This window comes from Camelus bactrianus, chromosome 5, assembly GCF_048773025.1.
Source record: "Camelus bactrianus isolate YW-2024 breed Bactrian camel chromosome 5, ASM4877302v1, whole genome shotgun sequence".
Classification (NCBI taxonomy): domain Eukaryota; kingdom Metazoa; phylum Chordata; class Mammalia; order Artiodactyla; family Camelidae; genus Camelus; species Camelus bactrianus.
In genome coordinates, this window is record NC_133543.1 from 105,094,602 (window position 1) to 105,106,202 (window position 11,601).

Genomic DNA, 11,601 nt, shown 5'->3' on the forward strand with positions numbered 1-11,601 from the left:
CCTGTGTCAAGTCTATTGGCGCCATTTTTCCAACAGCATTTGCTCACTTTGTGTCTCTGTGTCACATGTTGATAATTCTCACACTATTTCAGACTCTCTCATTATTATATCTTGATTTGTTGTGGTATCTGTGGCCAGTGATCTTTGATGTTACTACCGCAACTTAAGGCTCAGATGATCGTTAGTATTTTTAGCAATAAAGCATTTTTTAATTAAGGTATGTACCTTGTGTGGGGGCATAACGCCATTGCACGCGTTAACAGACCACAGTATAGTGTAAACACAACTTTTATATGTACTGGAAAGCCAAATGCTTCATGTGATTGGCTTTATTGCAGTGTTGGCTTTATCGGGGTGCTCAGGAACAGAACCTGCAGTGTCTCAGAGGCCTGCCGGCACAGCCACTCGGGCAGCTGTGTGCTAACCCGCTACAGCCCAGGAGTGAGATCTGAACGGTAATTTCATCACAAAGCCAGTACTAAGCTTCAGTAAATGTTGATGTTTGAAATTCTTTTTTAGAAAAGGGTAAGAGAAAATGAGAGAAACATTTGCAGGAGGTACAACTGGGCTTAGACTTTTACCCAGAAGTAAATCTTAGGAGTCACCGAAGACCACACACAGCGTTGACCTGAGCAGAACAGACCGAGTGGCACAGAGTTGGCCACGAGGCTCATGCTGTCTGCTTCCTGCAGTGCCCACCCGAGGACGAGGCCTATTTCATAGCGAAGGAGATCCTCACCACGGAGCAAACATACCTGAAGGATCTAGAAGTTATTACTGTGGTATGCGACCTGCCTCCTTTGTTACTTTGATTGTCTTAATGCTCCTTAAATCCGGACCAGAGACCGGGGATCCCTCCTCGGTGGTCTTGAGACCTGCATGTATATGTTCTGTTAACTATATTTGCCTTAAAACCCGTCTAAGGTCAGGATATTAGGTCCAGCCATTTAGGAAGCTGGGAATCGATCCACTTGAAGCTTTTTGCCTAGAATGTTCCCCTGTATGGTGGAAACCAGGCAGTGAGCCTGGGCCTTGGGGGTGCCAGGGATCCGGGGGCCACGCCCACAGCCGGCTCTTCCGCCGCAGTGGTTCCGGAGCACGCTGGTCCAGGAGGACGCCATGCCGGCTGAGCTCATGCACCTGCTGTTCTCCAGTGTGGACCCCATCTACGACTTCCACAAGGGCTTCCTGCACGAGGTGGAGCAGAGGCTGGCACTCTGGTAACGGCCCTGCCCGCCCAGGCCCTGCAACTCAAGGGAGCCATCGTCTCCTCGACATACGGATTTTTTTCCTTTCTTGTTTGGAAGTGGGGTCGGGGAGGGGAATGAGATTTGTTCGTTTACTTTTATTAATGAGGGAGGACTGGGACTGAGCCCAGGACCTGTGCAGGCTCCACCCCTCCTGGAAACACTTTAAAGGAGGAGGTGGCCCCACCGACAGGCCCAGGCCGCCCTGATCCAGGGGAGAGCCAGTGAAGCACGTTAAAGTGGGGACCCTCCTGCCCATGACCCTCGCGTGGGGAGCGGCCCGCTGCCTCCTGGTCTCTGTCCGGGTCCTTGGCTGTAGCGCTGGCGTCGGTCCAAGTGCATCCCACCAGCTCTCGCAGGGTTTTGACCCAGTCCATCCATCTCTGCCCCAGGGAAGCATCGGCCAGCGCACCGGGCGGCCGCGGCCGCTGCCGAATCGGGGACATCCTGCGCAGGAACATGCTGCAGCTAAAGGTGTGCTTGGTGTCGCCTCCAGTCCGGGCCCCTCGGACACCCTGTCAGGGTGGCTCCACCCTCAGGGCACCTTTCCCGCAGCAAGGCATCCCGACAGGACCTACCAGGCCCGCGGGTCCCCAGAGCAGGGTTCCTCGGCGTTCTTCCGCCGGGACACGTTCCCCTCGGAGCAGCGTCCTCTCAGGACCGCGTGCCCCACGGCCCGTCCTGTTCACGGCAGCGTCCTCTCGGGGCAGCGCCCCTCAGGACGGCGCCCCCATACACCGCCCAGTGCAGCATCCCCGCCGGGGCGGGATTCCCCCGAGAGCTGCGCCCCCATGACTTCGGAGCGCTTCTGGGTCAGGAGGTCCCGCCTTGGGTCGGGGGGGGAGGGGCGCCCCCCCCTCCACACACACCTGGGGGCGGAGCCGCAGAGGGAGGCGCGAGGTCGGCCTCCGCCCGCCCGCTGACCGGGGCCGCGCCCCCAGGCGCTCGGCGGCCGCTTCCAGAGGCTGGCGCAGGTGCTGGAGGAGCTGGAGCAGGCCAGCCGGCACCTGAAGAGGCTGGAGGCCGTGTGCCGGGAGTTCGAGCTGCAGAAGGTCTGCTACCTGCCGCTGCACGCCTTCCTGCTGAAGCCCGGCCAGCGCCTGCTGCACTACCGCCGCCTGCTGGGCCGCCTGTGCGCGCGCCCCGGGCCGGGTGACCCCCGCCCCGCCGACCGCGCCGACCGCGCCGACCGCGCCGACCGCGCCGACTGCCGCGGTGAGTGCGCGCACGGACCTCGTCGTCTGTCGCTCGCGCTGGAGGGGCAAGGAATAAGCCTGCACGTCTGGGCCCACAAGCACGACCGCAGGCTGCAGTGTAGACGCGGGCGGGAAGCGCGGGGCCGGGTGCCCGCGCGGCCGCCCCTTCGTCGCTGTAGCGTGCGCCGCGGCCGCGCTGGGCTTTGCCGGTCCCCGCGGTCGTGGGGGGCACAAGTAGGACGCTCCCCACGGGGAGGGGACAGCACGGGCCCTGCGACGCTGCGCACGCCCCCTTGGCGCTGCCGGGGACAGCGAGGGCGGCGCCGGGGCTGGGGGAGCAGGGGTGGGCCGGACCGGTCAGCCTCCAGTCGCCTCAGGGCCGCGGGGACTTGTGTTTCTTCTGAACGAGCTCCCCTCCCTGATTGTAAGCCTGCTGTTTCTGCTTAAACTGTAAGATGAGCACCTGCCCCTCCACTCCAGGAGAAGGTTGCAACGTTCTCAAGGACCAAATTATTTAGCCTTGAAACTCTAGTAAAATCATTTTCCCTAAAGAGCAAACCCTGCTCCTCCGCAGCACTAGGCGGTTATTTGCAGACTGTCTCTTCACCAAGCCTAGTGTTGGCTGCTCAGCAGTGTGGGCCGACAAGCCCAAGTTTCAGGGGGCCCGCAGGGATTCCCCACGGTTGCGCCCGGCAGTCCTGTGAGGAGCTGGAGTGGGTCGTTCCTGGAATTAAAACCTGTCCCACAGTGGAAGGTGGAGGGCTTTGTCCCCCTGGGGCCGGTGCTGAGGAGCCTCTCTGCGCAGACGCCCTCCAGGCCGTCACGGAGGTGACCTCCGAGCTCCAGCACAGCCTGGTCCGCCTGGAAAACCTCCAGAAGCTGACAGAGCTGCAGCGGGACTTGGTCGGCATCGAGAACCTCGTTGCTCCCGACAGGGTGAGTGCCTTTACTTTGTTCCAGGACGTTTTCTGATTGGGTTCCTCCCGTTTTTAACTGAGATACAGCGCAAAGTGTGCAGTTGAACGGTTTTTTAATACATGCACAAGCAAAGTGCTGCTCGTGCTTCTGGGGTGCGGCCGGGGGGGGGGGTTGCGCTGGCCTGTGGATTTGGGCGGGTTTCCCAGCCTCGGGGCACTGGGCTGGGGAGGATCACGAGGTCAAGTCCTCCCTTCCTCTCCCTCACTGGTTCCTCCGAAGGCAGGAGGCCGGGGTTGACCGGCTGCTCTCGGGGCAGGAAGCCCGTTCTCCTGTTTGTTTCAAAGGAGCAACAGACGGTAGAAGAGCCCCAGCAGGTTGGGCAAATCTGACGCTCCGGACCTGGGATCTCGCTCCCAGCTGGGCTGCCGGGCTGCTGTCTGTGCCCAAAGGCAGCTGTGCGAGCCTGGCCTGGGGGAGGCAGGGCCCCCTCTTCTCCCCTAGGGGGCTGCGCCCTCCTCTTTCCACAAAGGGCTGCCCAGGGCCCCGTAGGGCTGCTCCCCCCGGATCTCCAGCCCCGCTGGAGGGTCTCAGTCTGGGTTTTGAAGCCTTTGTGGTCTTAGGGATCCTTTGTTCAGACACCGCTGCGGCAGCTGACCCGGAGAGGTCACCCGTTAACCAGGTGTCCCATCTTCCTAACTCCCATTTTCAAGCGGCCCCGCCCAGTTCTTCTCAAAGCTGAACTCTCCATGGCTGCACCTTCCAGAATCTTCTCGACCACACTCTTTGCCTGGTGTGCGAGCTCTCAGCCCAGCCGCTTACGGGAGACGAGGCTGTGGGAGCCGAGACTGTTGGGGCCCCGATGACCCGGCTCCTGGACAGGCCTCGGGTGGCCGAGGGCAGCAGACGGGCAGGAGGAGGCATCTGGGCGGGAGGGCAGGCGGGGCCACCAGGGGCTCAGAGAAGCGTAGATGGCCGCGAGGCGGCCTCGCTGCTGCTCAGGGGCATGACGCTGTCTTTCAGGAGTTTCTCCGTGAGGGCTGCCTCCACACACTCACCAAGCAAGGCCTGCAGCCGAGAATGTTCTTTCTGGTAGGTGGAACGGGCAGCTCATCTGCGTCAGGAGCTTGGTGAGGGCTGCAGAACACTCTCCCCAGCCACCACTGCCCTCAGTCCGGGTTCTGGACACCTGTCTTGCAGGGCGAGCAAAACCCAGAAGGTAGAAAGGTCCACGTCCCTGTGGCTGCAGAAATGCTCTGCTCCTGCCGAGAGGCTAGTTCCAGGGTCTCGTTCACTGGCCTGGAGGTCCTGGCTTTGACCCTGGGAGACGAGGTCCTCCCAGCAAGTCCTTGCTGCCACCGGGGTCCCTTGCATCAGCTGCCTTCCTCACGCCCAGTCAGCGCCCAGTTAGAGGGTGACGGTGTCAGGCCAGCCAGAACAACCCACTGCCTCCCGCTGCAAACCAGTGCCCACCCACTGGCCCAGGAGGCCTGCTGGGTCACGTGGTGGCTGGTTACCTCTAGTCAGAAATGTTGGTATGAATGAAATAAAAACCCCTTTTTTGCTAAAAACCTCCAGCAAGCTGAAAACCACACGCGAGCCCGTGGCGTTGATGTTGCTGACTGCTCAGCTGTTGAAACTTTGTGACTCATTTTCACAAATCGCTTCTCTAAAGCTTCCCTCTCTCAGTTCTCAGACGTGCTGCTGTACACGAGCAGAGGGGCCTCGGGGACCAGCCGCTTCCGGATGCGGGGCCTCCTCCCGCTGCGCGGCATGCTGGTGAGCAGTCCCCGCCACGGGGGAGCAGCTGCTGGGCTGCGTGTTCCCTTCCAACCTGTCACAGCTGCTGTTCCCGGCTCTCAAACAGCCCGCCTGAGCCCGCGGCACCTGCAGGACCAGGCCCTCTCCCGGCCGGAACCCACCTGTGGCTCCCAGGGCGCCCTGTCCTCTGGTGGGAAACTCTGTGAAAACCCCAGTGAGACGCTGGGGCCACCGAGCCACTGGAGGGGTGGGGGCTGACACAGCCTTTCAGAGAGAAACCTGAATCACTAATTCTGAAGGCTGGAGAGTTTCCACTTCCTTGATTTATACTTGCATCTTTTTTCTCTTACTCCGACAATTTTGGTTCTTCACAGCATCGTAATTAGTCACTTCACACACACAGCTTTAAAACGGTAGGACGGCTAACCCCACCGCCAGAGAGAGGCGGGCTGCCAGTCAGGACTGGCTTGGCACGCTCCCGGTGACCTCCGCTGAGTTGTGCTGGGCGGCTTCTAGTTTGTCCTATCACCCCTGCCATGTGAAGAGACACAGGCTCAGCCCCAGAGTCGTCTCGGGCCTGGGCCGCGCTGTGAGCACTCTGTCCACCCGCCAGACGGATGGGCGGGTCTGGTCCCCGCCCTCCCAGTGCGACCGGGGTGTTAGCACTGTCTCTGGTGAGTGGGAATTCTTCATTTTAACGTGATGCAGTCTGTTGGCCTGCTCTGTGCTCAGTGCTTCTGTGGCCTTGAAGGTCTTGGAGAGACTCCCGTGTGGACACTGACCCCCTGTAAGCCTGTGCTCAGCCTGCAGCCCACCTGTGGGAATGGCAGGCTAGAGGCCAAGTTCAGGCCTTTGCTATAAAGATGTGCTGTTTGTCCAAAACATCTTACGTGCTGAGGTGTCCTCTGCGTCCCCTCCAGGCCCCCGCCCAGGTGTGGGTGGGCAGGTCCAACCCATCGGTCCGATTCCAGTAGCACCAGCTCCGTCCTCCCTGGCGGCGCCCAGCCCTTCTTGCCACCTGCCTGCGCTGGGCCCTGCACCCACTCCCGGGGAGGGCCAGTTGCCGCAGCTTTCCCAGCTCTCAGCAGAAAGAGGTGGGCTTGAAGGACTCCCATCTGCTTTAATGTTTACTTTTAAAAATCACGCTTTCATCATAGAAAAGCTCCTGAAGGTGTGAGATGGAAACCGCTCCTGGTTTCACCGCCCTGCGGTGGATGCCATTGGCATTGCTGTCAAGACGTGGCGGGCGTTTCTGCCGCCCAGAGGAGACACCATCCACATGCTGTCTCGGACCCTGCACTGGTTTTGCTCCACAGCTCATCTCCAGTGTCGTCCCGTGTCCCCTGGGCTCCCACCACCCAGCTAGGGGGCCAGGCCCTGGGTTATTCACCCAGCCCCGGCTCTGCAGGTTTTGGCTACGTCTGGTTTCTCAGAGTTAGAAGCAACACCACTGGATCTCTGTCTTACTGGGCATCCTTAAGTATGTCCCTGAGAGAAACCTCAGCGAGCGTGGTGTGACCTTCCCACCTGCGCGTCTGAACTTGCCTCCTCCCTGCCTGCAGAGCCCTGGTGCCCACCCCGCCCCGTCACCGTTCCGGCATGGAGGGGGAGCACCCTTGTATGGCCAGCGAGGCCTCGGGGCCATTTCCCAGAGGCCCTCAGTCGTGTCCATTCCTCTGGTCCCTACTGGTCTGTTACCTTTGTCACATGCAGGGGAAGTACTTCTCAACCCTCTCAGGCCACAGGTACTTTCTAGACAGTAGTTCCCGTCCATGTTGCCTGCAGTTGGTTTTATGCTGGAGAGTGTACGCTCCGTGCACAGGACCGTTTGTCTTGTTCCGGGAACAGCATCTGGTGCGAGACCCTGCCAGACACTTGCTGAAGGAGGGAACTTCGATGTTCTTACAGAGTCAGATCTGTCTTTCCTTTTAGGGTTTCTGCCTGTGGTGCCGGTCCAGAAAGTCTTCCCCACACCAGGATTCTATTGGCACTTTTCTTCCTGGTACACTTACGGCTTTATTTTTCTCCTAATCTGCCTAAAGTGTGTTGTTTCTGATGTTTTTAGGTTGGGGCCTAACATCTTCTCCCCACATAGTCAGCTTTCTCATTCTTTGTTGGCTCCGTCATTTTCTTACTGATCTCAAAGGCTGCTTTTATCATATAAAAAATTCTTGTCTTTACACTCAGATTCTTCCTGGGCACTCTGTTGCACTTCTGTCCCAACGTCAATCTACACTCTTGTATTTAGTGTGTTATAAGGGTTAGTCACCATGTGGCCAAGTTCATTCCCTTGCCTCATTTGTCCTCCTTTTAAAAAAATTCTTAGCTATTCTCCAGTATTTAATTCTTCTAAATAAACTTTAGAATCATTGGGACAAATTCCTTCAGGAAGCACCATTGGGATTTCCATTGAAATTGCATCAGATTTCCACTTTAGGGCACTGACGTCCTGGTAGCCTTCTCTGGCCGGCCACTGCTCATACTAGTTTCAGGTCCTTTATGTCCAGCATGAAGCTCAGAGGTTCGTGTCCCACGGGCTCAGCACAGGGCAGCCATACTTGCAACTGGCTGGCCCTGGGGACACACAGCCAGCCCTCCACCCTGACTGTGGAGGGAAGGACGGTGGCTCTTGGCTTGGAGAAAACTCAATCATGTTACCGTAGCTTCCTTCTGTTTCTGTCTAAGAGATATGATCAAAAGTAACAGGTTGGGTTTTGGCAAAGGTGTCTTCAGCACATGGAGAAGTGGTCCCTTTGACTTTGTGATGGGGTGAATTCTATCCATTCTATTGCAAATGCCGAACCGTCCTGCATTCCTAGAATAACCTTACTTGGTCACGGGACAGTTTCTTGTCTGTGCTTTTAGATCTGATCAGGTTGTATCTACTTTGGAGTTACTTCATTTAATCACTTATAATTGAGATTAGTCTGTATGGGTGTTTCTTTGAATCTGACTTTGTTAGGTTTGGTACCAGGTTTATAAAATGAATTGTCCACTCCCTTTTCAACAACGAAAATGCTCAATATTTTTTCCTGTGCTTGATTTTCAGCTAATAGTGCTGGACCCACCGGTGAGTAGTTGGGTGCCCCGTGGCCCACAGCTCACCCACCTGGGCAGCAGGCGCCATGGCGTGGGGATCCCTCGTGCCTCCCGCAGCCCCTGGTAGAGTCAGCTTGGGCTTGGGCAGCACAGAGCTCCCACACCACCTGCGTCATGCTGCAAGCTCGGGTCCACCAGCCTGGCTCCCGGTCCTGACCCTCCTCCCCCGCCGCCACAGGTGGAAGAGCGCCAGAACGAGTGGCCCGCCCCGCACTGCTTCACCATCTACGCGGCTCAGAAAACAGTCGTGGTGGCAGCCAGGTAGGGGCCCTGGGGACACAGGCCCCATGAGCACTGCTTCAGAGTGCAACCCCAAGAACAGCTCCGCCCCAGCTGGGAGCCGATGTCCACAAGACTGTCGGTCACGGAGAGTGGCCATGTGTCGCCGGGGGCCCTCTGAATGGAACGGGTCCAGGGGTGTGGGTGCTCTGGCCCTGCACATGAGGGGAGCACAGGCGGGCTGGTGCAAGGAGCCCTGTGGCCATCAGCACCATGCTGGGCTCCGTCCCTCCCCTATGGGAGCTGAGTGTTCCCAGCACCTTCCAAAGGGTGGCGTCTGGCTCTCAGCTCCCAGCCTGAGGGGTCCTGGCTGATGTCAGCACACAGGCTCTCGACTCCCACCAGGAAATCGCGTCAGCTTAATTATGATCCAGGACCCAACCTCGTATTTCAGACCAGAGACTTAAGAACCTTGTTTCAGGAACAAATTACCTGCGAGAGCCCCTGGTCCAGGGTCCAGCGAGGGGCTGCCCCTCCTTCCTCTCCAAGCCCCGCAGCTCCAGCAGTGGGGGAAATGGGCACCCTGCCCTTCTGCCCTCCACCCCGAGGGGGCTGCAGCAAGGAGCCCCTGGCTGCGGGGTCCTGCCCAGCAGCTGAGCCCCGGCCCCGCCCACAGCACCCAGCTGGAGAAGGAGAAGTGGATGCAGGACCTGCAGGCCGCCATCGACGCAGCCAAGCACAGCAGTGGCACGGCCCTGGGGCTGCCGGGCAGCATGGTGTGCGCTCTTTCCCGCAGTGAGTCCTGGCTGAGCCCTGCAGAGGGCCCACTGCCCCCAAGGAAGCTTTCCTGTGGGGTGGCCGCCCTGGGCAGCCTGCCCGCTGAGCCCACCACGCGCTCCTTTCAGGAGGGACGGTAGAGGCGGTGGCAGGAGGGGCCAGGAGCTCTCCTGGCAGGAGCAGCACATGGTTTTGCTCCCCTCCTGCTGCTGACCTGGGCAGGAAGGGTGCCTGTCCGCAGGGCCCAGCCCAGCTCACTAGCCCTGCAGGTCCCATCTCCTCTGAGCAAAGGCTGTCTTCTCCCCGAGGGTCCCCCGACGAGGTCTCTTTGGAGCAGGAGTCAGAAGATGCTCGTGGTGCCGGGGGCCCCTTGGAGGGGCAGGGCCGGCACCGGGCCAACACCACGGTGCACGTGTGCTGGCACCGCAGCACCAGCGTCTCCAGAGCCGACCGCAGCGCGGCCGTTGAGGTGTGGCCGCCACGAGTGCCCTGTCGGGGGGCTGCTGGGCAGGGGGCTGGGACCCGCAGGGCGTACACGGGGCCCAAGCAAACCAAGACATGGGCCGGGAGGGACGTCGCCCTGGGCTGGCTGTTTCCCCCGCCTCCGTGACCGGAAGGGCCACTTGCATGAGCGTGTCAGTCCTCGGGCCACCTCCTGCTTGGTGTGGTTTAAGCTTCTGTGCAGCCTGTGGCGGGACCCATGAAGCAGGCGAGAAGGCGGGTGGGGCACAGGAGAGCGTGGCCGGCACACAGGGACCTGCAGGATGGGGAGAGTGTTCCTGAACACCCCTTTGCGCCGTCCCAGTGTCTGTTAGTGGGTGCAGGGCCGTTGCGGAGGCCCTGCATGCCTCGCCCGAGTGAGGGGTGGGGACAGGAGTGGTGGCACCAGCCAGAGGGCACCAGGGGTGCCAGGAGAGGGCCGCCGCAGAGCCAGGACTCGGTCGGCCCTCCTACCTGCCAGTGTCTATGCCACCCCACGCCCACCGCCAAACGCCTCCCTGACCTGGCTCAAGGTGATCCTTACAGGGGACTTATGACTCAGATGAACCTGGGGCCTCATTGTTCAGGGTTGTTAACCCCGCTGGTCAGACTTAAATACAAATACCAGAAGGCAGGGCATCGGGGATGGAAACTGCTGCTCCTCCCGGTGCAAGCGGAGCCAAGACAGACCCTCAGGGTGACCTGCATCCTTGGGGAGACCCCCGTTCCAGGCGGCCTGTGGGGGCAAAGCCAGGAGGGTGCATGCTCTTGGGACTGGGGCCCAGGACACCAATGCCCGTATGCTTTCCTCTTCCTTTCAGAACCAGCTTTCAGGGTATCTGCTAAGAAAGTTCAAAAACAGTAGTGGCTGGCAAAAGCTCTGGGTGGTCCTCACCAACTTCTGCCTGTTCTTCTACAAGACACATCAGGTGAGGCGCCCAACTGGAGCCCGTGGCCCGGCTCCCTGTGCCCGCCCCGAACCCGCTGCTTTACCAGCGCCCAGAGCCCACTGACACGGTGCGGGGAGAGGGCGGGGGGGGGGGGCGCCTGCAGAGCCGCGTGCCCTGCTGCCTTCCAGGATGACTACCCCCTGGCCAGCCTGCCGCTGCTGGGCTACCAGGTGAGCATCCCCAGGGAGGCTGATGGCATCCACAAGGAGCATGTCTTCAAGCTCCAGTTCAAGTCCCACATCTACTTCTTCCGGGCGGAGAGCAAATACACGTTCAGGAGGTAATTCTGCTACAGGTAGCCTGGGTCTGCAGGTGCCCCTAAGGGCACCAGAGGCAAGTCTTCTGGGTCCTGGAGAGAAGGGCTGAGTTCTGCTTCCAGGGATCTAAGTGGCCTTTGTTTTGTCCCGTTCACTCCACATCTGGGTCATTCTTGGGGAAATATTTGAGCACAAGCCCACTGGTCCATACCCGGCTTCCCCAAGCAAGCATCTCGGGGGTCTGATAGTCCACCCTCTTCGCAGGTGGATGGAGGTGATCGAGAAGGCCAGCAGCTGCCCTGGGAGGGCCAGGCCCCTCGAGGAGGAGGCGTGAGGCCCACCCAGCCTGGACAAGGACAGCGCTGAGGAAGGAGAGCGGGGCTGGTGGTGGGCGGGGCTGCAGGGCACCCAGAGGAACGTGTGTGCTGGAGGAGACACGGCCCAGCCCAGGCACTGATGGGGCCAGAGCTCGCCTGCCCGCTCCAGGCCTGGAATGGGAACCTCCAGCTGGAGCTGTGCCGTGCCCGGTGCCTTCAGGTGGGGTGAACTGGGGGGCACAGGGCCCCCGCTCTGGCACCCACCCCACATACCTCTGCAAAGTGGAAAGCAGAGTCCCTGTAACTGTCAGTCTTGAGCTGTGCTGTGCTGACCACGTGTGAATAAAGGGCACCTCCCGTGTGCTGCTCCCCACTCCAGTGGG

General features: G+C 60.0%; 1 protein-coding gene across 8 annotated transcripts in view; it reads left to right on the plus strand.

Moving 5' to 3' along the window:
• Positions 1–11,596, plus strand: part of FARP2 (FERM, ARH/RhoGEF and pleckstrin domain protein 2) — an 81,732-nt gene extending 70,136 nt beyond the window's left edge. For 3 of the 8 annotated variants that reach the window (XM_074364738.1, XM_074364739.1, XM_074364745.1), the window contains exons 15-28: positions 693–782; positions 1,087–1,220; positions 1,640–1,721; positions 2,189–2,462; positions 3,192–3,379; positions 4,382–4,450; positions 5,048–5,137; positions 8,169–8,189; positions 8,397–8,479; positions 8,919–9,232; positions 9,523–9,683; positions 10,516–10,623; positions 10,773–10,924; positions 11,166–11,596. In XM_074364738.1, coding sequence (XP_074220839.1) covers positions 693–782; positions 1,087–1,220; positions 1,640–1,721; positions 2,189–2,462; positions 3,192–3,379; positions 4,382–4,450; positions 5,048–5,137; positions 8,169–8,189; positions 8,397–8,479; positions 8,919–9,232; positions 9,523–9,683; positions 10,516–10,623; positions 10,773–10,924; positions 11,166–11,235 — 1,836 coding nt within the window. In that variant the 3' untranslated portion in view covers positions 11,236–11,596. The remainder of the gene's footprint in view (positions 1–692; positions 783–1,086; positions 1,221–1,639; positions 1,722–2,188; positions 2,463–3,191; positions 3,380–4,381; positions 4,451–5,047; positions 5,138–8,168; positions 8,190–8,396; positions 8,480–8,918; positions 9,233–9,522; positions 9,684–10,515; positions 10,624–10,772; positions 10,925–11,165) is intronic. The other 5 variants (XM_074364742.1, XM_074364741.1, XM_074364740.1 and 2 more) reach the window with 5 other exon arrangements.
• The last annotated feature ends 5 nt before the right edge of the window (positions 11,597–11,601 follow it).